Source organism: Xiphophorus couchianus, chromosome 13 (genome assembly GCF_001444195.1).
Source record: "Xiphophorus couchianus chromosome 13, X_couchianus-1.0, whole genome shotgun sequence".
Taxonomy (NCBI): domain Eukaryota; kingdom Metazoa; phylum Chordata; class Actinopteri; order Cyprinodontiformes; family Poeciliidae; genus Xiphophorus; species Xiphophorus couchianus.
Window position 1 is genome coordinate 23,223,076 of NC_040240.1, and position 22,636 is coordinate 23,245,711.

The 22,636-nt window shown below is 37.4% G+C and overlaps 1 protein-coding gene across 6 annotated transcripts in view; it reads left to right on the forward strand.

The window, feature by feature from the left end:
• col11a2 (collagen, type XI, alpha 2) overlaps positions 1–22,636 on the forward strand; it is a 44,501-nt gene that overhangs the window by 19,467 nt on the left and 2,398 nt on the right. For 2 of the 6 annotated variants that reach the window (XM_028036922.1, XM_028036925.1), the window contains 58 exons: positions 691–810; positions 2,262–2,465; positions 3,214–3,267; positions 3,783–3,824; positions 3,957–4,019; positions 4,124–4,198; positions 4,560–4,646; positions 5,053–5,109; positions 5,285–5,338; positions 5,414–5,467; positions 5,692–5,745; positions 5,898–5,951; positions 6,074–6,127; positions 6,241–6,285; positions 6,584–6,637; positions 6,973–7,017; positions 7,177–7,230; positions 8,388–8,432; positions 8,804–8,857; positions 8,946–8,990; positions 9,150–9,203; positions 9,406–9,450; positions 9,587–9,640; positions 9,785–9,892; positions 11,105–11,158; positions 11,239–11,292; positions 11,482–11,526; positions 11,890–11,943; positions 12,195–12,239; positions 12,373–12,426; positions 12,512–12,565; positions 12,924–12,977; positions 13,085–13,282; positions 14,362–14,415; positions 14,622–14,729; positions 14,861–14,968; positions 15,302–15,355; positions 15,469–15,522; positions 15,640–15,747; positions 15,906–15,959; positions 16,065–16,118; positions 16,393–16,446; positions 16,521–16,574; positions 18,168–18,275; positions 18,370–18,423; positions 18,573–18,626; positions 18,719–18,772; positions 18,949–19,002; positions 19,670–19,777; positions 19,883–19,936; positions 20,403–20,564; positions 20,642–20,695; positions 20,774–20,809; positions 20,892–20,945; positions 21,052–21,337; positions 21,539–21,648; positions 21,966–22,034; positions 22,132–22,368. In XM_028036922.1, the coding sequence (XP_027892723.1) occupies positions 691–810; positions 2,262–2,465; positions 3,214–3,267; positions 3,783–3,824; positions 3,957–4,019; positions 4,124–4,198; positions 4,560–4,646; positions 5,053–5,109; positions 5,285–5,338; positions 5,414–5,467; positions 5,692–5,745; positions 5,898–5,951; positions 6,074–6,127; positions 6,241–6,285; positions 6,584–6,637; positions 6,973–7,017; positions 7,177–7,230; positions 8,388–8,432; positions 8,804–8,857; positions 8,946–8,990; positions 9,150–9,203; positions 9,406–9,450; positions 9,587–9,640; positions 9,785–9,892; positions 11,105–11,158; positions 11,239–11,292; positions 11,482–11,526; positions 11,890–11,943; positions 12,195–12,239; positions 12,373–12,426; positions 12,512–12,565; positions 12,924–12,977; positions 13,085–13,282; positions 14,362–14,415; positions 14,622–14,729; positions 14,861–14,968; positions 15,302–15,355; positions 15,469–15,522; positions 15,640–15,747; positions 15,906–15,959; positions 16,065–16,118; positions 16,393–16,446; positions 16,521–16,574; positions 18,168–18,275; positions 18,370–18,423; positions 18,573–18,626; positions 18,719–18,772; positions 18,949–19,002; positions 19,670–19,777; positions 19,883–19,936; positions 20,403–20,564; positions 20,642–20,695; positions 20,774–20,809; positions 20,892–20,945; positions 21,052–21,337; positions 21,539–21,648; positions 21,966–22,034; positions 22,132–22,368 (4,383 nt within the window). The remainder of the gene's footprint in view (positions 1–690; positions 811–2,261; positions 2,466–3,213; positions 3,268–3,782; positions 3,825–3,956; positions 4,020–4,123; positions 4,199–4,559; positions 4,647–5,052; positions 5,110–5,284; positions 5,339–5,413; positions 5,468–5,691; positions 5,746–5,897; positions 5,952–6,073; positions 6,128–6,240; positions 6,286–6,583; positions 6,638–6,972; positions 7,018–7,176; positions 7,231–8,387; positions 8,433–8,803; positions 8,858–8,945; positions 8,991–9,149; positions 9,204–9,405; positions 9,451–9,586; positions 9,641–9,784; positions 9,893–11,104; positions 11,159–11,238; positions 11,293–11,481; positions 11,527–11,889; positions 11,944–12,194; positions 12,240–12,372; positions 12,427–12,511; positions 12,566–12,923; positions 12,978–13,084; positions 13,283–14,361; positions 14,416–14,621; positions 14,730–14,860; positions 14,969–15,301; positions 15,356–15,468; positions 15,523–15,639; positions 15,748–15,905; positions 15,960–16,064; positions 16,119–16,392; positions 16,447–16,520; positions 16,575–18,167; positions 18,276–18,369; positions 18,424–18,572; positions 18,627–18,718; positions 18,773–18,948; positions 19,003–19,669; positions 19,778–19,882; positions 19,937–20,402; positions 20,565–20,641; positions 20,696–20,773; positions 20,810–20,891; positions 20,946–21,051; positions 21,338–21,538; positions 21,649–21,965; positions 22,035–22,131; positions 22,369–22,636) is intronic. The other 4 variants (XM_028036923.1, XM_028036926.1, XM_028036924.1 and 1 more) reach the window with 2 other exon arrangements.

Below are 22,636 nucleotides of genomic sequence, written 5' to 3' on the forward strand. Positions count from 1 at the left end.
CCTGTCTTTCTGATTTCTATCTCTTTGTCTTTTGTTGACTTTATATGACATATACAGTACAGACCAAAAGTTTGGACACAACTGTGTGTCCAAACTTTTGGTCTGTACTCAATACAGACCAAACGTTTGGGCACACCTTCTCATTGAATTCAATGAGAAGGTGTGTCCAAACGTTTGGTCTGTACTGTAAGTAAAACAGTTTCACAGAACGCATGACCAAAGTCCAGCTCTGTAAGACTGTTATGTCACTTTGTCTAAGTTTTCTTATCTTGGTTGAATCTACATACTGAAGCATCAAGCTATGATATTTCCATCTGATGGGATGGATAGATGCTCTCAGTGTTGCTTCCAATAAGAGCAAACTTCACACTTTTTGAACCTTGGCTTCTGAGCAAAATAAAGCAAAACCAGTTCAAGAATTGCATGAAAAGAAGTTTCAGTAAAGTCTCAATGACATTGCAAACTGTGAAAAATTTATAGTCATTGATATGTTAAAGCTACCTGAAACTTCTTTTCTAAAATGGATCTTTATAAGATTAAAAATGTGTGTTGCCAGTGAAACGAAAATGGCCACCGGTGACCACAGTTTTACAATGCTTTCCAGTTTCTGGCTAAAGCAGACTGAACTAACCCTGCTCTCCCAATCAATTCTGCTTATTTCCTCTCTGCTCACAACTTCCTGTCAATCAGGATGTAGACACTGAATATTCTGAGGCTGGCCACACCCCTACAGACACCGATTATTACTATGAGGAGATGGTTCCACAGCCAGACGGTGAGGTGATTGGAGAAGAAGAGATACCTGTTCAGGTAAAAAGAAAATGACTCTTAATTACACATGTCAAATAAAACCAAATATATAGATAGATCTTCCTTTATGAATTTGTTTTCAATATTTGTAGATTAAACTCAACTGGACAGACAAATTTATCAAGTGAAATCCAACAGCTAAGAAATAAATATGTTTGATTTGTACCACAGAATTAAAAATGGTTTAGTACCTGTATGTTGGTGAGCCCAGTCCTTGTAGATTAATATCTTAGTATAAGTTCTTTGCTCTTCTTTACATATTTCTAACCACTCATTACTGTGCTGTTGGCCCTGATGCCACAAAGCAACATGTGAGAGAAAACTCCTTCTGAGAGAGAATGTCCCACATTCATCTCCTTTACCAACAAACATGTTTATGTGGCTCTTTTTCTCCTTAACAGCAAGATTCTTATGTTGTTCTCATGTCAAGATACCTGCTTTAATATCTAAGTCATCCTGAAATAAGAACAAAAGTCTTGTGAAAAAAAGCTCCACATAAGAATGTTTGATATGTGGTTTTACCACAGTGACACAAGGAGATGGATAAAATTCATTCTTATATGAAAGAAAAGGCTAACTTGACTGGAGTACAGTTACCACTCAGGGTTCCTTAATGGTGCTTTTGTGTATTTTGTCAAAAATGTTTTTAGTTCTCGTGTTCATATAGAAAATCAAAGTTAATTTTTTACTTATTTGTGTTAAATGATTTTATTGACTGCGTCCAAATTTTGTGCTGAAATCTGTTGCAACTTTGAAGAAACCTTTGGGATGGTAAGGAATGCTGTTTGAAACACTATAGAGCCTTTCATATGTGTTTTCATTTGTATGAGTTACAAGCAAATACTTCTGTTTCCCCACTGGATTAAAACCCTTGTAACAGAGTTGGTAAGTACACATGTAACATTTTTGCTTTGCATAGAGTAGCACGTAGCAGAAGTTTGTTTTCGCAAAGTTTGTCATTATTAGTTTGTGTTCAGAAAGGTAAAAATGAAGGTCTGCAGCACAGACTGTCTTTCTCTCTGTGCCAAACTCTTACAAAAAGAAATTTATTTGCAAATCATCAAACAGAAGCTGGTAATGAGATGCTCTGCTGAAAACCTACTGAGAAAACTAAAACAGAAGATTTAGAGTGGCAGGATAAATGTCCTTCAGCGTTGTTTACGGAAAAAGCAGACTGAATCCAGGACTGATTACGTTTCTAGGAAATGCCACATTGTTTTATTTTAACTCAAACTTATAACAGTTGCACAAGGTAAGTTATATTTAAACTGTTCCCTTTTCTGGTACACCTCTTTATTTCTACCCTTTTTTTCTGCTACACTTACGTTTTCCATTCTGCACGTCTCCCATCTCACTACTTTCCCTTCCCTTTCTTGTACCTTTATTTTCTCTTGGCTTTTTCTTTCCTGTTTTTCCATCCATTCTTTTGGGGCTGTAAAAACGCTTCACAGCCCCAGGAAGGAGAGGAGTTAGAGGCCACAAAGACAGGCGGTGTGGGAGAAGAAGAAGTCTTCACTGAGGAGTATGTGACTGGAGATGTGGGCATGAAGGAATATGATTATTCCTACAAAGACTACAGTGACCCAGTACCAGAGACCGGAGAGGCTGATGGCTACGCTGGGCCCGCCTTGTCCGCTGTGACCCATGAGGGAGGCGTGAGTATTTTTGCTTTTGAAGCAAAAAATTGTTTTAACCAATCAGGAAGTTCTGGTCTTTGATCAATTGTATTCAATGTCTTCTCGATAACTTGTTTGAGTTTGCTACGTGTATTTTATTTAATTTAACCCAAACCAACACAGTCCAGATAAATTTCTTATCCACTGTTGGTAATTCAGACGTGCAGTTAAAGTCTTTGTGTTGACATGTTGATGTCACTCAATTAGAAAAAAGTTATTTAAGAGATTTCAAAGATATCCAGGCAAAACTCAGTCAATCAAAGAGTTTTATTGAATGCAATTCAAGACCTTGAAGTTACACTGTTGGTTGAAAATGCTTTTATTTTTTAAAGTTAAAGTAAAAGTGGCTAGTACTCATGTAGAGGCTGTTAAACATAATCAGTAACCTGAAGCGTCACACACACTGAAAATTATCATCTAAAGGTCGTTTATTTTCAGTGTCTTTTTTCAGTGTATGGCTTTACTTTGGTGGTGGTAAGCTTCTTTTTTTCATTAAAATTTATGATAGTTAAGGACCAAGACTGTGGAGATCCACGTAGGTAATCGAAGAAAATCTTAAGAGATTCACACAAGAAAAACACATTTTCATTGTATTACATTTATTTTAATGCTTTAATAGGGTTGTGGGAAATTGTTGGTTATTAGTGTTGACTTTTTTTTGTTTATAAGTGGAAGTAGCTCCATAATGATTGTGTTGTGTTCCTGGATACTTGTGTGTTTTCCTCAGGCCGGCGTCAGCGGCCAGAAAGGAGAAAAGGGAGAACCAGCTGTTCTGGAGCCTGTGAGTCATTTGTGTTCACACAATGTTCAGAATTATGACAGCTGATTTACAATATTTTTAGGTTTTTAATTGAGCCAATGGGGCATCTTCATACTAAAGAAATGTAACTACCAATATAAAACAGTTTTTTTTTTTATTGATTTATTTCCAACCACTTATCAGTTTTGACTCTAATAAATATTGAAGCTTGTTTGGTTAATGAAAGTCTCAACAATTTTGGCTAAAGTTCTTGTATATCAGTTAAGGTACTAAATATAAAAAATGATATACACATTTTTATTGGGTCCATAATTTAGTTACAAAAATTTTTTCTGACTCCACTATATCCAGTATATATATATATATATATATATATATATATATATATATATATATATATATATATATATATATATAGTATATATTAGGTATTATTAGGAGAATACTGATTTCTGCAGAGTGCAAGCTGTGACATCTTTATGTCTTCAGTGTTTTATTGACCTCTGTAAGCATTTTTTATTTAATGGTTTTTGCAGGGAATGCTGATTGAAGGTCCTCCAGGGCCTGAAGGACCTGCTGTAAGTAGTACATTGTCTGCTTTTGTGGTTGTCTAATTGATTAGATGGCATTATTTTATTTCTTGATTGGAAAATGTAGGTATGCATTTACTATACTTAGTTTATTAAAGTGATTTTGTGTTTGTTTTTCAGGGGCTTCCAGGACCTTCTGGTCCTTCTGGACCTCCTGGCTCAGTGGGTGACCCTGGTGAGAGGGTGAGATTGTTTTTACTAGTGCAGAATTGTGATTAATAAGTGAGGAAATAGTTTTAGTGTTTCTTCCCTATTATCTTTGTTTAATGCTCCTTTTTGTTCTGCAGGGTCCTACTGGTAGGGCGGGACTGCCTGGGGCCGATGGAGTTCCTGGACCTCCTGGAACCTCAGTCATGCTGCCTGTAAAATATTTTTACTTATTAATACTTTAGGCATGATTTCTATTTCTAATATTGTTTAAGGTGTTACAGTGTTTCTACTCACTGGTAGTTGTAATTTTGTATTTTTAGCATGTTTAGCCTACTTTATGAAAGGTGATGGATGTTTTTTTTTATATGACAACAACAACTAATTAAATATAAACCTTTAGATTTATTCTGTATTTATGTTTCAAACAGTTTCTCACTGCTGGGAATGTTTCTGATCTTTGTTATTGTTCACTAACAGTTTTGTTTTGTGTTATAATGATGTAGTTACTGTCGGTGGTTCAGCAAACAGATCTGACTTTCAGTTTTAAACAAACCTTTTATTTTCTTATTGCAGTTCCGCTTTGGACAGAGTGGAGGCGATAAAGGTCCGGTTGTTTCTGCACAGGAAGCCCAGGCAGCAGCCATCTTGTCTCAGGCCAGGGTTAGTTCTGATTCTCATTTAATTTTTCCACAAAGCAGGCAGTTTATTTAATAATTAGTGATGATTTGAAGTTATCCATATAGATCTATGGTAGCCTGTGCCATTGATATTGCTATGTTCTTTCTTATTGGTTGACATGAGCTGTTTTTTATTTCATTTAGTCAAACGCACCAACTGTAAAGAGGTTACAAATTAAATTAGGAAATGGAAAGACATCTAAATATTTAGGGTTAAGTAACAAATTGAATGTTATTTTACCAAATCAAATATCATTGCAATAAATATGTAAAGTTGTTGTTATGGTTTTGTTTTATTTGTTTTACTTAAACAAAATCATAATAAATAGCTACATATATGTCCCTATCATTGTTGAGGTTAAGATATAATTTTTTTATTATTTCTGTAGATGGCTCTGAAGGGACCGCCTGGACCGATGGGATTCACTGGACGCCCAGGACCCCTGGTGGGTTAACAGCAACCAGTTACAGATCTGTTTGTTTTATGGCTGTTCTTTCATAAGCCTCTTTGTTCATTAAATTGCTGTTATTATTTGAGGGGTTTTTTGCATCAAACTGCACCATCATTAATGCCTGAGGAATTATAAAAAAGTTTGCTATGATGATCTTGTTTTTCCTCAGGGAAATCCAGGAAGTCCAGGTTTGAAAGGAGAGAGTGGAGATCCTGGTTCTCAGGTAAATCACTCATTTCACCACATCGGTGAGTTCAGCATACATGGATGTAACACATCTCTGGCGTTTTTGGTTTAGGGCCCCAGGGGTCCCCAGGGTTTGCTGGGCCCTCCAGGAAAATCTGGAAGAAGAGTGAGTAAAATAACTGTTTTTTAAAGCTATTTGAAATATTTTATACTTAAAATTTAAGTCCTTTGAAAAATTATTTGTACTTTTGGAAGTCCAGGATAGTTTTTTGAAAGACTCAGTACAGGACCTCTTCATTTGACTGTATTTCATTTGTGTTTGTACAAGTATCGCCCTCCAAAGCTACAGATGGATGTTATAAAACAGTGTTTTCCATATCCTGTTAACAGGGTCGTGCTGGTGCTGATGGTGCCAGGGGAATGCCAGGAGAGACTGGATCCAAGGTAAAGTATTCTTCATTAATTTGGGATAATTAGCATCGTCAAATTTAACACAGTTTGCCAGAACTCCCAAAACTAGCAGAACAGTCTCAGCTTTATGGATCAAATATTTTGAAATAAAATAAGTTTCCTAAAAATGTTTGTTTTTGTTTCAGGGTGATCGTGGTTTTGATGGCCTTCCTGGTTTGCCTGGTGATAAAGGGCACAGAGTAAGTTAAACATTAGTTAAACATTAGTAATAATATCAGTTTATTTGTATCTTTCATTGCTTATAATTTTATAAATACCTGTAGAATGTCCAAAGTCTCCATCTGAAATATCCTCTGTTTAGGGTGACCCAGGTCCAATGGGACTGCAAGGATCTACTGGAGAGGATGGAGAGAGGGTGTGTAATAAAAATAAAAACATTAAATTTATTAGAAAGTATTTTTTACATATTGTTACTTCACATCTTTTAGATATCATCTACTCACTGACATGTTGTGTCTGTTTCTGTAGGGAGACGATGGAGACGTTGGACCTAGGGGTCTCCCAGGTGAACCCGTGAGTGTTTCCATGACAACCAAGGAGATTTAACATCTCTGTATTTTGAGATTTTGTGTTGTGCATGTAAATATATATATTTATTTGGCGGAAAAACTATTCAGTTTCTCACAAAAATATTCATGGTGTTGTAGGTTGAACTGGAGGAGGATTTTACATGAAACTTATTGTTGTAGCATCAAAGTCTTTATGCTAAAGAATAAAGACTTGTATTCTTGTACAAGTCTTTATTGTTGGTTGAATCCATCACAACCAGTAAGTGATGGATTCTTATTGGTTGATATTCGTCTTTCTGCAGGGACCCCGTGGTTTGCTTGGCCCTAAAGGTCCTCCAGGAATCTCTGGACCTCCTGTGAGTAAAATCAGTTTAAACTACACTAATCTGTCTTATTTTAACATCATTAAGTTATTAATGTCTGACCACAACAACCTCAGATCCTTTGGAACGAAATTACAAAATGAATCCTCGATATGTTTATCAGTGTAATTTATAATAGTTATGGGAGAGTCAGAACCACCAGTTAGAAACCACTTGATTTTTTCTACATATGATTCTTACAGTTTGAGATTTTTTATTTTATAATTACCTTAATGCAACATAATAGTTATGCCAGCTATTTAGCTTTGCTTGCTAATTACGTTCAGTTGGTGTCCATGATTAATTTCATTTGTATAATTTCTTTTTAGGGTGTAAGAGGAAATGATGGACCCCATGGTCCCAAAGGAAACTTGGTCAGTAACCGTTTAATTTTATTTTCTTGTAGTCTGTGTTTGCATTTTTAACTCCTCTGGTAGTTGCACAAGAAAAAAACTATCTGAAATGAATTATCAATCTCTCTTCTTCATTATGTGTCTCTCGGTCATCGTTTATCGTCTCTTTCTGTCATTAAGGGTCCCCAAGGTGAGCCAGGACCTCCTGGTCAGCAGGGAACTCCAGGAACTCAGGTGAGAAACCAGCAGCTGTTTCTGTGTGTCAAATAATTATGTGCTGAAGTTTTTATCCTCCAGCCTGAGATGCATTTATAGCTGCGTCTCCATACATTTTAATTCCTTCATTCTCAAAATATGTGAGAACGACACATTGTTTCATGTTTATGAAAATATATTATTGTGAGTTATTTTTTTAATACTTAAACTTCTGAGTCCTGTTCATCCCAGTATTAGGGTTACCTAAAAACATAAGAGTCAGTCAAGGACAGAGAGCAAAAAGGATCCTTTACCTGGGCTGGTCTGAATACAGAAACACTTAAACTTTCTGCCATGTAACAACCACAAACTTTAACATATTTTCATTCAATTTTTGTGACAGAGTAAGGAAACAGGAAATGGTTTTTCCATTCTTTTCCACATTAATGTTTGAAAAGTGTTGCATGCATGGAAATGTTTAACCCTTCACTCCTTTGACTTAAAAAAAATACCATATGAGCAAATAGAGACCAGCTGTATGTAATTTAATGTCAATAAAAATGCAGATCTTCTGTGAAGGACTCAGAAGTTAGAAAACATTATTGTTCAACCAGCATCATGAAGACCAGGAAGCACAGCAGAGAGTCAAGGAGGAACCTGTGGAAAAGTCTAAAGCAGGATTATGTGATAAAACAGCGATGAACTTTGATCTCTGTTCAATTTATTGTCTGAAAATGGAAAGAATATGGCACAACTGTGAGCCTAGTAAGACATGATGGACGTTTGGCAATACTTGAAAATTGATGTTCACAGAAACTTAATCCAATCTGAATGTTTTTTTAGAAACAGGAAAGAGTAAAAGTTTCTTAAGATGCAAAAAAATGTAATAGAGTTGTAGTTCTGAAATATCCACAAAGAATTGAAGATACGTATCATAAGAACCTCTGAGTTGTACAGTAGTTAAATATTGTGCCGCCTTAATGTGTAATTGTTGTTTTTATGTCACCAGTTATCAGTCATGTTGCACAGTTTTGCAACAAACTCGATCAGATTTTTGCTGCTTAGATGCTGAATTCTTTATGTTTGCATCTCAGTATTATAACTTCTACATTTGTTTTATCTATAGATATTCTTGGAGTGTACATCTACAATATGTTTTATTATTTCAGCAAAATTAACTTTGTTTTTCTTTGCAGGGAATGCCAGGACCTCAGGGGGCGATCGGACCACCAGGAGAGAAAGTAAGCACCGCAGTTTTTTACATCTATTTCAGAAGTTATGACACATTTCTAACCAGATTTGGTCGTTATTTTAGTAGAGAAAATGGATGGATAGCGTAATAAAGCCTTCATTTTCCAGATGTAACTGCTTGGTTAAAGTACATTTCAAAAGAACCGAGAATAATCCTTTCATGTTTTATAATCTCTAGATTTGATTAAAATGTTATATTATTAATATATAAAATACTTTTGAAATGCAACCTTTCCTATTCACCTATTAGCTGCAGATAACTCAACCCTGAAAAGGATAAGGTGTCTGTATTAAAAAGATTGATGGTTTAATGGCTTTTACTAATAATTTTAGATTTTTACCATCTTAACTTTCTCTCTAGGGTCCCACTGGAAAACCAGGTTTGCCAGGAATGCCAGGAGCTGATGGCCCTCCTGTAAGTTCATTTTTATTAATAATTTTATTTTTAGATTAAATAAATAGAGCCAACACTAAGGCCGAGGCTCTATTTCGTTTATTCTCAGGGTCACCCAGGAAAGGAGGGGCCTTCTGGCACTAAAGGAAATCAGGTTGGTATCTTCAGTTTCTCTGATTTATCGACCAAAGTTCTGAATATATTTTCATAAAACGCATTTTAAAGTTCATAGAGTTACAGAAAGAGTGTCTTTGAAAATAACAAATATGTTTGCCTTAATTTGTGTGATATGCTTCCAACTCATTGTCTTCAGGGTCCCAACGGTCCTCAGGGAGCTATTGGTTATCCTGGACCTCGTGGCATTAAGGTCAGTGCATTTTATTCATAATTTACCAAAACTTCTTTAAAATGTCATTGTTTTTACTGAACCTTTGCTAAGTTTTAATTGAATTCACTTTTGGAAATCTTTTGCATTGCAATGTAAAATAAACTGAGTCAATTCAAAGGATTTTATTTGTCAGTTGTAATTTTCTATCTCAGTCACTGATAAAATGATCGTCTGGTTGCAGGGAGCTCAAGGAATCCGAGGTCTAAAGGGTCACAAAGGGGAGAAGGTTTGTCCTTGATTAATGGTTTAATGCCACCAACAGTAGCATATCACAGAAATATTATGACATATTAATCCATAGATGACTAACAATAATACAAAATAAAGACTTGTGCTTTATTGTCATGTGTTTTTATCCTCAGGGTGAAGATGGATTCCCAGGAATTAAGGGAGATTTTGGTGTCAAGGGAGAGAGGGTAAAATGAATTATACATCATAGATGGTTGGATTAATCTTTAATAAATTAACTATTTAACGTCTTCATTGTACTGATCAGTTTTATGGTTTATTGTTGCTTTCTTTATATATACTAAAGGCGTTGTTTTGTGTCCTGTTGGTAGGGTGAGATTGGAGTACCTGGACCTAGAGGAGAGGACGGTCCTGAGGGGCCGAAGGGTCGAGTTGGACCCCCTGGTGAGCTTGGAACAATTGGCCTTGCTGGGGAGAAGGTATGAATCTTTTATTCATCTTTAATTTTGTATCTGTTTAAAGTAGCATTCATATTTAAAGAGATGTTTCGAAACAATGTTGTTTTAAACCACAGCAGATCCAGAATGTTTATCTTGAGGACTAAGTGCACAACACTGTAGTCCATCAGGAAACTTTAAAAAGTAACAGGAAAACACGGCAGACTCTCTAGTTTCACTGAAGTCTCCAGTTTGGGAACCTTAATGTTTCTCTGTCAGCTGCTGTGACAGTGAAGGAAACAATGTGGCCCAAAGCAAAGATTCACATTTTTCAGACTTTTACTTAATTTCTCACCTTAAACAACTTCAAATGTAGCCAAGACTGCTACTGGACAAATTTCAGCCAGTCCAAAATGCTGCACAGCAGCAGACATGCAGGATTAGGGATTTCACAAAAGCTGCACTTTAATGGTGCATTCAGGGTCAGCTGGTACTTCATGGTTTCTGTATCAAAACTGCTCCAGTGACTTAAACCATTTTATTCTTAAATATCAGGTTCTGATTTTTTTTTTCTTGTAAGAATGATTTAATAAATGGCCTTCTCAATGATCAGTTGATCATTGAGAAGGCCATTTATTAAATAAAATGTAAATAAACGGTTTTTTTCCCAGAAATTGATACTCCTTTTACATTTTTTATTATTTTTTGAGGGATTTAAGTCTCAGGATTCCCACTGACAAGTATTGATTTCCCAAAAGCTGCACTCCTGTTCTCCTGCTCAGACACAAACTGGGTTGAATAAAAATAATCTTAAGTCTAAATCTGGCAGGTCAGAATAATTTTGGACTAAACTGTATGTTTGCTTTTATATGGGCAATTAAATAAAGACACATAATAATGTTTTTCTACCCTCCTGTGTTTGTGTCACATTAGTCAAGACAATTGGTTTCTTTTATTGTATTTAAATGAGAAAAACATGATGTGGATATGTTACCCATTACTTGTCATAGAGTATAATTCTGTCTAATATTCTTGTAATTTTGGCCAGCTGTCTTTAAAAGGAGATTTTTAATCTCAGTGAGACATACCTGTAACTTAAGGTTACGTATTAACAATATTAACCTTACAACCAGCGCCTTTGTTAAATCATTTTAACAGATGTAACAGAAATGAACAATAATAGAAATAACTATAGAAAATTGATGGATTTATGTAGCAGTTATGTAATTACTGCAAGTGTTTTTTCCACTTTAGGGTAAACTTGGTGTACCTGGACTTCCTGGATATCCTGGAAGACAAGGAATCAAGGTTAAAAAAAAATACAGCTTAAGAATTGTTTTTTTTTCATATCACTGCCAATATGTATATATTTTTTTTACTTTTATTAGGGATCTCTTGGATTCCCTGGATTCCCAGGATCTAATGGAGAGAAGGGAACAAGGGTAAGTTTTTAGTCCTGTGAAAAATGTAGCTTTAATGTCAGACAATATCAGATGTTATTTGCAGCTACATTAATATTGTAATATTGTGATTCTATGTGTAGTTAAACTGAACAAATCCCTTTTTTGCTCTGCAAATTGTCTTTCATGCACTTTAAGTATCTAATTCAGGTTTTTTGTTTGTTAAATCAGGGAGTTACTGGAAAACTAGGACCAAGAGGACAAAGAGGACCAACGGTAATTTTAATTAGTTTAGTTATCCAGTTTATAAAAGCTGTCGTTTTGTCAGCAAAGGGTGCAAAACTTTAACTGCACTGAACCCAAAAAAAATAACTTTGTAATTGTTTTACCTTCACTCTCCTGAAGCATCACTTCTAGATGGTGCTGCAGTTAAACGTTTGACCTCCAGGGGTCAGCAAAGAAAATATGTTTCTGTAGGGAGTCTATTATTATTTATGTAGCAATATGAATGTCATGCATGACTACGATTTATTTATACGAGAATATTTGGTATATCTTTTATCATTATATAATATTTTTATATTTAAATTATAGATTTTTGTTTATTTGTTTTTTAATTGAAACTTGTTTAACATTCAGGGCCCAAGAGGCCAGAGAGGGCCGAGAGGATCAACTGGGAAACCAGGAGCAAAGGTTTGTCTAAACAATGATTTCATCTAAACTGTTCAGATGAACTTTATTTAAATGTTCTGTTTATTAATATTATTTTATTTTGCAAAAAAAAAAAAACATAGCCCAAACCATAGCATTTGATTAATGTTATTTATCTAGAGTTGTGCTCTAAACTCTTCTGACACAACATTAGACTGAAGCTAATGGTAAAAAATAAAAATACTTTGTTTAATATTTGTTAGTGTTTGTTTAATTATCTGTGTTTTAATTAGGGAACATCTGGAAGCGACGGCCCTCCTGGTCCTCCTGGAGAGAGGGTGAGTGCTAATTAATATTTCCATTCACTACAGAAAACCATCCTGTGATTGTTATCTAACAAACACAAACATTTATACGACATTCAGCCACTTTCATCTTCTTAACAATGATCGTATTCTGTGTTCCCACCAGGGTTTGCCTGGACCTCAGGGAGCCAACGGCTTCCCGGGGCCCAAAGGACCTCCTGTAAGAAAATGTTTTAATGAAATGGTTTAGTAGCTTCTAGTGATATAAATTATTTCATTACTTATTATTATTAATAATATTACAGGGACCACCAGGAAAGGATGGACTGCCTGGACATCCTGGACAGAGAGGAGAAGTTGTAAGTTTTATATATTAGTTTTATATATTTGTCATAAAACATTTCCAGATGTGTGAAGTGACATCTGAGGATCTTCTGACTGTTAGAAACTCTTTATATTTGTACACAAACGGAGCAAAACACACTAAAGTTCTCAGTTTATTTGCAGATGTTATATCTTTTGCAATGATTTTATTCTTTATAAACAATTTGGATTAAATAGCTTTTGATAAAATGTTGGATTAAAACAATAGTGTTGAATTTGCTTCAATTAATCTTAATTGTGTGTCTTAAACATTGTATAGAGATCCTATTTTATTGGAATCTAAATTAGCAGCACAGAACCGGATTATCTGTTCATTCAGTTTCTGTTCTGCAGGGTTTCCAAGGTAAAATGGGCCCCCCAGGGCCACCTGGAGTTGTTGGACCTCAGGTGAGCTCAGGTTTCATCTTGTTTAACTTTTATCACTGTTTTTTGTTGTAATGTCGTTTTTCTTTAATAATTTTCTCCTTCTGTTCTTTCCACCTCCATCCTTTTAGGGTCCGTCAGGAGAAACTGGCCCCATGGGTGAGCGGGGCCATCCTGGCCCCCCTGGTCCACCTGGAGAGCAGGGACTTCCTGGTCAGTCAGGAAAGGAGGGCACTAAGGGTGACCCCGGGCCTCCAGGAGGTCCTGGAAAAGACGGGCCCCCGGGTCTGAGAGGTTTCCCCGGAGAGAGAGGACTTCCTGGAACCCCTGTAAGTATAATCAATAGAAATACAGAAAACTGGTGTTGCTAAATCTTCAAAAGATCACAAGATTCTAACTAGATATGTATGAAATGTACCACTAGTAAAACAGGAACTGGGGCACAGTCTCCATATCCAGAAACATACAGACAACAAAACAAACTCACCTGCTGCCTGTTTCCCAAATGAGTTTGTGGTCTCAGTCGCCGGCTTTGTGTCTTTTAGTTGAGCCTGAGCTGTTGCTGAATCTTAATTCTCATTTTAAATTGAATTAGACATGGTGGATATGCAACATATCCCAATGTGAACATATACAGCATGTTATTGTTTCTCATTTTTACAAAACGTATCTACAAAAGTATTTATTATTCTGTTTAAAGCTGCACAGTATCAACTCACAGTCCATATCTAAATGTCAATGACTGTAATTTTTTAATCTCAATGAACTAAATAGATGCTATTTTTGGGAGAATTTTCCATTTTAACTCATGATTCATGCATTAAAATCTGCATTTGGCCAGTTGGATGGACTTTAACTACGCCAGACGGCCACAACACATTAGTGCCTTAGATTGTTGTGATGCTAAAGCTCACATGAAATGGAGGGATGAAAAAGAAAGAAAAGAGTTTGTACAATATATTGTAATCTTAACCAGTATCATCATCACAATTTTCAAGTATAATGTTTTTTTTAATTGTGTAGCTTGAATTGTGTAGTAGTATAAACTAATCAGTTTATAAATGAAATGCTGCTTTTTGACCTGCTTGTAGTCAAAGCTCCATCGTGTACCTGAGGAGATGCATTGATGGTTTTAAAAGGTTGCAATGCAGAAAAATCTGTTTTAATAGCTAATTTATATTAAGTTGTACAAAGTTAAGTGTTGAGGTTTAGCTGTAAGTGCAGAGAAGGAAACTGCTGCTGTTTTCAAACAGGGTTTGGTGAGAAAATGCAAAGTTGCATCTGAGCCAAAGTTGGTTTTAAGAGAATCTGATCTTATTAAAATAATCTGATTAGCAGAAATCAGATTTCCTTTTTACAGAAAGTGAGTATTTAAAACCTGATTTCTTCCTCCTGATGTTACTCCCAGGGTGGTGGAGGACTGAAAGGAGGAGAAGGACCTGCTGGACCTCCTGGACCTGCTGTACGTTTTTTAACCATCTCAGATATTTTTATTCATATTTTTAATAATATGAACTCTTATTTCATATTTAAGTTTTTCAGCTGTGGATAAAGATCAAGTCTAATTTTAGCATAAATCTTTTTCAGTGTTTGAATTTTGCAGTGCATCTAAACATTGCAGCAAAAAACTTCTACTGTGATTTAATCTGTTTTCTTGTACTTTTCTAGGGTTCTCCTGGTGAGAGGGGCCCAGCTGGAACTGCCGGACCTGTGGGGCCTCCGGGCCGACCCGGTCCTCAGGGGCCTCCTGGACCAGCTGGAGAGAAAGGAGTCCCAGTGAGTCATCTAGATGTTTTTCGTATCTGGAGCTGACAGTGGGAATAATAATTAATCTAATTCCTAAAACATTGTGCAGCTGTAGGAAAACTGACCCAAACTTATTGTTTTTTATCTTAACTTCTGTTAAGGGAGAAAAAGGACCTATTGGTCCAGCGGGTCGAGACGGAGTTCAAGGACCGGTCGGTCTGCCAGGTCCTGCTGGATCACCTGGAGTACCTGGAGAGGATGGTGATAAGGTCTGAAACTCACAATTCATTTTATTAAAGATTGGCATTCCTAAACCTGCTTACTAAGTTCTGGGATTGGTTTATACCTGATGATTAAATTTATGTCAGGCTTTATGCAGAGTGACAATATTTAACAACTTCTTTAGCAACATGCTAATCTGGATAATAAGATAAACCTACATGCTCTGAAGAAATGAGTTGAAACAGAATTATAAATACAACTCTTGAAACAGAAAATAAACCAAATTACAAAGGTGTGAGTCAAATATTGGGCATTTTATAATTAAATTATAAAATTTAATTGATTTTATAATGAAATAAAATAATGTGCTTTTGTTCCAGGGTGAGGTTGGAGAACATGGTCAGAAAGGCGCCAAGGGAGGAAAAGGAGAACATGTGAGTAACTTCAATAAAACCTTCATATTTAGTGTTAGTGGTAATGATCAGAGTGACATGTTTCAAAGGAATCTTGTCTCTTTGTTTCATTTCTCTATGTTGTTGTTTGTTAGGGTCCTCCTGGTCCACCGGGCTCAATGGGTCCAGTCGGTCAGCCTGGTCCTGCTGTGAGTTCAAAGTTTGATTTATTTATTACAGATTTTTTAAACATGATGTTTCTGGATTAGACTGCTGGTTGAGTTCATCAACATATTCTTATCTCCACGTCTTTTCTTGTGCTGCAGGGTGCAGATGGGGAACTGGGACCCAGGGGCCAGCAGGGGCCGTTTGGCTCTAAAGGTGATGATGGGACTCGAGGATTCCCAGGGGCTCCGGGACCCATCGGACTGCAGGTAGAAACAAAGCTAAGAGGATGATTTTCTTGGCTCCTTATCCCAGAATTCATCATATTTTTAGAAGTGATCTGATCTACAGTTTTGTGTTTGTGAAGTTTTTCCGTTGAGCTTCGTAGCTGAAGAGTTTTTATTTAACATTATGTTCTGTTCTGCAGGGTCTTCCTGGACCACCTGGTGAGAAGGGAGAAACAGGCGATGTTGGACCTATGGTGAGTTTCACAGAATACTAATTACTGTAGAAACATGTGATGTGACTTCTTCTTTAAAATAAAATCACAATCAAAATGAAAACAAAAGCCTCTTCCTGTTTCCAGGGGCCACCAGGACCTCCTGGACCTCGCGGCCCTGCTGGTCCCAACGGAGCCGACGTGAGTCTTCAGAGCGTTTCTTTTTGTTGCATTGTTAAAAATGTGCAGTTTGTTGGAACATTAAAAGAACAAACACAACAAGAGTATCAAACAGTTCAGGCTGCTGGAGATTTCTAAAAAAGAATTAAGTTACTTTTCATAAAGTAAATGTTCATGTAATGATTTACTGAGTAAAACAAAAATTATCTTTTAGTTTCTTCTGTTATTAGGATGTAAATGTAACATCATAAGATTATCTCTCTTTAATTAAATTACTTTTTTCTTTGTGTTTCAGGGTCCTCAAGGTCCTCCTGGTGGTTTGGGCAATCCTGGACCTCTTGGAGAGAAGGTGCAGTGTTTTTGGAAAAAATGAATGATTTTAATAAAGTAACAGGTTTAAAATGTTCTATATTTTCTCCACAGGGAGAACCTGGTGAAGCTGGACCACCTGGTGTTGGAGGAGAGCCTGGAAAGAAGGTGAGAACCTGCATCCAACTAGATCTTTAAAAAGTTTACGTGTTTAAAAACAGGTGCAACGCTGATATACAAGCAGGTGCAGCCAGGATTGCATCAGCAAAATGAGCAGGACATGTGCTGATCATTTGACATTTGAAAAAACTGGGAGGAAGATTTGCAAATGTGTTGAGTGCAATGTGATTTATTAAACCCGAATCCGATTGAGTGATGTTTCTGTGTCTTTGTGTAGCATAAACAAATAGTGACGCAAAAGTGTCTGCAGTCGCTGTGACGAGCAGGAGGCAAAGATACAACAACAGAAGACAATGATTGTCAAAATATTTGGAACATAAAATATATGACTAACATCTTCCAACAGTGACAACTTTGAGCTGCAGGATGTATAATAATTCCAGTGCAGATTATCATTTATGGCAGCATAACTCCGTTTGGTCTGGATGTCCTGCAGCAGCAACGTGTCTGTTTAGCCCAGAAAAAGTGATGCAGATTTTCTGCAAGCTTCGCAAATTGCTCAGGCAAAAATATCTGGTCAGACAGATTAATGCAGCTGGAATGCTGACATCTATGCAATTAAACCAAAACAAAAAACACCGACTAAACTTAAAATCGCTTCATGTTTTTCAACAAAAACAGAAAATCAAAAGCCACCAGAGATCAGAAAACCAGAGCCAGAGAAACACGGAGGGTAAAACAAGCTAGCAGAGCTAAATACAGCAGTTTAGAGCTTTATTTTTATTGATGTTTAAATGTTTAAATGTTATTATACTTCTAACTTCATGTTTTGTGACCACTCTCTTCTCTGACAATCTCCATGACAACCAGTAGTTCTCACAAATCTTTATTTAAATGAGGTGGTTCAGACCAGTAATCAGTCACACGTTCAATCTTTGTTGATCTCCTGCAACCTGCCCACTAATTTCACATGAATTTTTTTTTTCTTGCACAAGGAATTTATCATTCCTTATTTAAATCTTTTAAAAGGGCAGTATTATGTATAATAGTTTTTTAAGCTTATTATCTCATCAAAAACACACCTGGAGTGTTGCCTTGATTCTTTCATGCATATTTAAGAAATCCTTTAATCTCCATGGCAACCATTCAGCTCTGCAAAATGCCTGGGTGGACCTAGCCCCGCCTTCAAGGCGCAGCTCCTCCTTGGAGCTCCAGAATCTAAGCTTCAGAGTTTCCACCTTACAGATCAGCCCTCCTCCGCAACTCAGCTCCTTCAGACTAGCCAGCAGCAATTAGCAGGGTGACATTACATTATAGAAGCTACTCCTCAGTGCAACACTGATAAAAAGGTTGTTGGGGTTAATAGAGGAGCCATGTTGTTATGACTTCCTGAAGGCAGAGTTTCAGAAAGAGAAGGAGTTTTTAAAGAGAGAGAAGCAAAATTCAAAATGTTAAATTATAACGTCAAATTTAGCATTTTTATAAGAACTAAAGGTAACATATTTACTTGCTTGTGCCTGGAAAAAACAAAATTCTGCCCCTTTAAGATCAGGCCCTCGGTGTGGTAGTCAGCAGTCACTGTTGTCTCTGATTGGTCAGCCGTGTCTGCATGTTAATGAAGAGTGGTGTTGCCGTTGACAGGGGCCTCGTGGAGAGCGTGGAGAGAAGGGAGAGGCTGGACAACCTGGAACTGCTGGACCTGCAGGAGGAAGAGGACGACCCGGAGACGACGGACCCAAAGGAAACCCAGTAGGACACACACAATGAGACACACACACACCCAGGTGAATTAATTAAAACATTCTAATCTTAAACCTTCGTTTGTTTTTCCAACCAATTTCAGGGTCCTGTTGGTTTCCCTGGCGACCCCGGCCCCTCTGGTGAGGTCGGACCCAGAGTGAGTGTCTTTTAGGATTCTTAATGCATCTTTTCTTTTTATTTCAGATCTTCTTTTATAGCAGTTAATTTATTTTAGCACCGCTGCTCTATACTGGCTTAAATGTTTTGCTAAAATAGCATAAAATCTATTTCTGACTTTGTTTTCAGGGTCAAGATGGGGCCAAAGGTGAGAGAGGAGAGGACGGTGAACAGGGAGAGTCGGTCAGTAAAAATACGAAGCAGCAGATTTTAGGATGAAACATTTTAATCTTTTCGTCTCTTGAATGTTATCGCTTTGTGTCCCTATGTCACAGGGCTCCCCGGGACCTCCTGGAGAGAATGGACCTCCTGGTCCGCCAGGGAAGAGGGTAAGAGCATCTTCAACGTTTTACGGTTCACTGCTGCTGATGAGCTGATCTGTAAGGGCTGCAGAGAAGCAACTAAATTTATCTCTACTCTGCATTTGATGAACATTTTACAGAAGGATCTCTTAACGTTAAAACATGAAACATTTTGTTTTATTTCTTCGTGTTTCACCTGTCAGGGTCCTGCTGGAACAAGAGGAGCAGAAGGACGACAAGGAGAGAAAGGAACCAAAGTGAGTTGGTTGGTTTTCCAGATTCTAATCACAACGTCTCAGTTTAAATGATCACTGTTTGACTTTACGGCCTTTTCCAATTCTAGATAATCCATAAATATTTGGTTTTACTAGGGAAAAATAAACAGGAGGCACTTTGGACAATTCAGACTTTGATTATGTCTCTGTACCTCATCACACCAGAGATAATTAACTTTATTATTAAATTATATTTTACTTGTAACCAAACAAATTTGGAGAAACAAAGGGTATAAAAGGCTTTGTGCCAGACAGTTGATAATGATGATAATCACATGTTTTTTATAAAAGTCTTTGTTAATCTACTACAGTAGGCATAAATATCATTAAACATCATCTACTCTAAAAATGGTAACGACCAACAACCTCATGTGAAAAAAGCTTAAAGATGGAAACATTCTTAAAATATTCTTCTAAATCAAGAATCTCCAAGAACAATGATTCACATTGTAATAACATAAACTGCTCTATTTTCACACTTTTATATTTTTATCTTAATGTAAGTATATGTTTACCTTCCTCTGATGTCAGTCATGCAATAATCTGCACTCTGGGTCACACTTTTAAGGAAACCACTGTGTCTAACCTCCTATCTATGAGTTCTGGAGTAACTCAGCAAAATGCTGATAATAATTGTGATTGTTCACAGGGAGACTCCGGCGCCGTTGGACCTCCTGGAAAAACTGGACCTGTTGGTCCTCAGGGTCAACCAGGAAAACCAGGAACAGAAGGTCTGAGAGGTCTGCCAGGATCAGTGGTCAGTTGGTTTTTATTTTCAGTTTTTTTTATATCTGGAAATGCAGCAGCGATGCCACATTTTAAAGACGTATTTGGGTCATCGCTGAATGTGTTTGTGTTTCAGGGAGAGCAAGGAGCTCCAGGAGCCGCCGGACAGAAAGGACCGCCTGGACCGATGGTAGGACAGCAGCTGCGTTTCTGTTACTAATGTGTGCAAAACTTTGTTAATAACCTGCTAATGTAAAAAAAACACAATCTTGCATTTGTGGTGTTTACATTAAATAAGAAACATAACTTCCTGTTGACTCCTTCATCTTTTCCACCAGTAGTAACATCCTGTTGTTGATCACATGACTTGTGTGATATGAAATGTTTTCATTGCAATTTTGCAAAAAACACAAATTTCAATAGTTCCGAAAAACCACTGTAGTCTATCACAAAAACCTTTTATACATTATTTTTAAACTGGTTTGTTTCCAATATGCAAATTTTTTTTGTAATTCCAATTTGCTCAATGGAATCGCCGCTTGTAAAACCCTTCCATGTTTTGCTTTCTTTAGCAGCGTCTTCTGGTGTTTCCTCCAATCTTCCATTTTTTCTTCATTTTGTCATCTGGTCTTTCTTTCCATTGTTTCCTCCTGCAGGGACCTCCGGGTCTGCCTGGGCTGCGTGGAGAACCCGGAGCGAAGGGAGAGAAGGGCCACCAGGGTCTCATTGGTCTGATTGGACCTCCAGGCGAGCAGGGAGAGAAGGGAGACCGAGGTCTGACTGGGCCGCAGGGATCCACTGGACCCAAAGGAGAGCCGGTAGGTTTAATATCTACACATAATGAAAATAAATAAAAAACCTTTAATAATTTTAGCCACATCCTGTTTAATGACAGGGTATGGCTGGAGGCTCCGGACCTCTCGGCCCAGCAGGTCCTCCTGGTCTTCCTGTGAGTTTTAACTCGCCAACATCCTCATTTAGTTTGTGTGTCACTTTTAATAGAAATTAAGATTTCTGCCATTTTCAGGGACCCCAAGGTGTCAAAGGAGCAAAGGGTGCAACAGTAAGTTAAAAATATTTTTAAAATAATTAAAATAAGTAAATGTGAATACATAGCGAATAATTCTGATTCTGACAACCTTCAGGGAGGATCTGGTCCAAAAGGAGAGAAGGGCGTACAGGGACCTCCTGGACTTCCGGTGAGTTTTACTTCCTGTTTTGTTTAATAAACTTCAAAAACATTATAACATGAAAGTCAACTGTTTCCTGGTCAGTTTGTGGATTAAAGTGTAAATCTTAATCCAGGGTCCACCAGGCGACGTCATTCAGCCGATGCCCATCCAGAGGAGTCCCAAGTCCAAACGCTCCATTGACGCCAGTCAGCTGCTGCCGGAGTTTGACCCGGACCTGCCGGCATCGGACACGGCCGGCGCAGAGTTCCTGACGGGCAGCGAGGGCATGGAGGAGATCCTCGGCTCTCTGAATTCACTGCGGCAGGAGATCGAGACGATGCGCTTCCCTCTGGGCACGCAGGACAGCCCTGCCCGAACCTGCCAGGACCTTCACCTCAGCCAGCCAGAACTCAAGGATGGTACAGAACAAAGTCCAAATATTTACCTGCCGCCTCATTTCCCAGCTGATCTGAGTCATGTTTCATGCTGACGATGCTCAAAATTTTAAATTACTAATTTATAAAGTCGATTTAATCTGTAAACTTTAACACTTAATAAGATTTTATTGATTAAAAGAAAGAATAAACATATTTATCTCTAATTTTCTGTGGCTTCTGCAGGAGAATACTGGATTGATCCCAACCAGGGCTGCTCCAGAGATTCCTTCAAGATCTTCTGTAATTTCACCAGTGGAGAAACGTGTCTGCACCCCAGAAAAGGCATCAACACGGTCGGTCTAGAAATATTACAGAACTTTTATTTTGAATCTCAAATATCACAGGTGCAATGCCAGTAATCAGATTATATTTCCAGTTGACAAAAACTTTGAAAATCTTCACTGTAACTGATTTAAACTTTCTTTAGGTAATGTGATTAATCTGCATCATGTAATATCAGCACTTTGAACTTTTTAACATTGACAGCCCTACTATGTTTTTATTTTTAAGTTACTGGGTGTCAAACTCTTGTTTTCTCTTACCAGGTTGCCATGAAAACCTCAAACTAGATTTATTAAATTAATGCTCCGCCTTTTGTTTCTGCCTGCAGGTAAAGATGAACACCTGGACCGGAGAGACTCCAGGTTCTTGGTACAGTCAGTTTGCCTCTGGCAGTAAGGTTAGTAAACCATAAAGTTTTTAACTTTTTTTTTCTTTTCTCCACATGACTGAACTCACTTTCATCATTTCTTTACTCTCTCTCCTCATCCGCTCAGTTCTCCTACGTGGACTCCAACGACGCGCCCGTAGCTGTGGTCCAACTGGGCTTCTTGCGTCTCCTGAGCGTCCAGGCCCGTCAGAACCTAACATACCACTGCCACCGCTCAGTGGCCTGGGCCGACCGAAGTGCCAAGAACAACCACAAGAGGGCGCTGCACTTCAGAGGCGCCAACGACGAGGAGCTGAGCCACGAGACCAACCCTTACATCAAAGCGTTGATCGACGGCTGTTCTGTGAGTCCAGCGCTGATTCTGGTCCTAATGTGGAGAAAATGATAAAACAGTTTGTTTTTTATAAAATTACAAAAATATCCAGCAACTTAACTAACCTCCATCTGAAGAGTGTTCAGACAAGAGCTGGAACGATTAATCGGATTAATTATAAGTCGATTATTAACATAACTAATTTAGTAATTGATTAATCATTAACTGGAATATACAGAATATTAACTCTAAAACATAAAATCTGACTAAAAAACAGCAATTAAGCCAAAACTGTTCA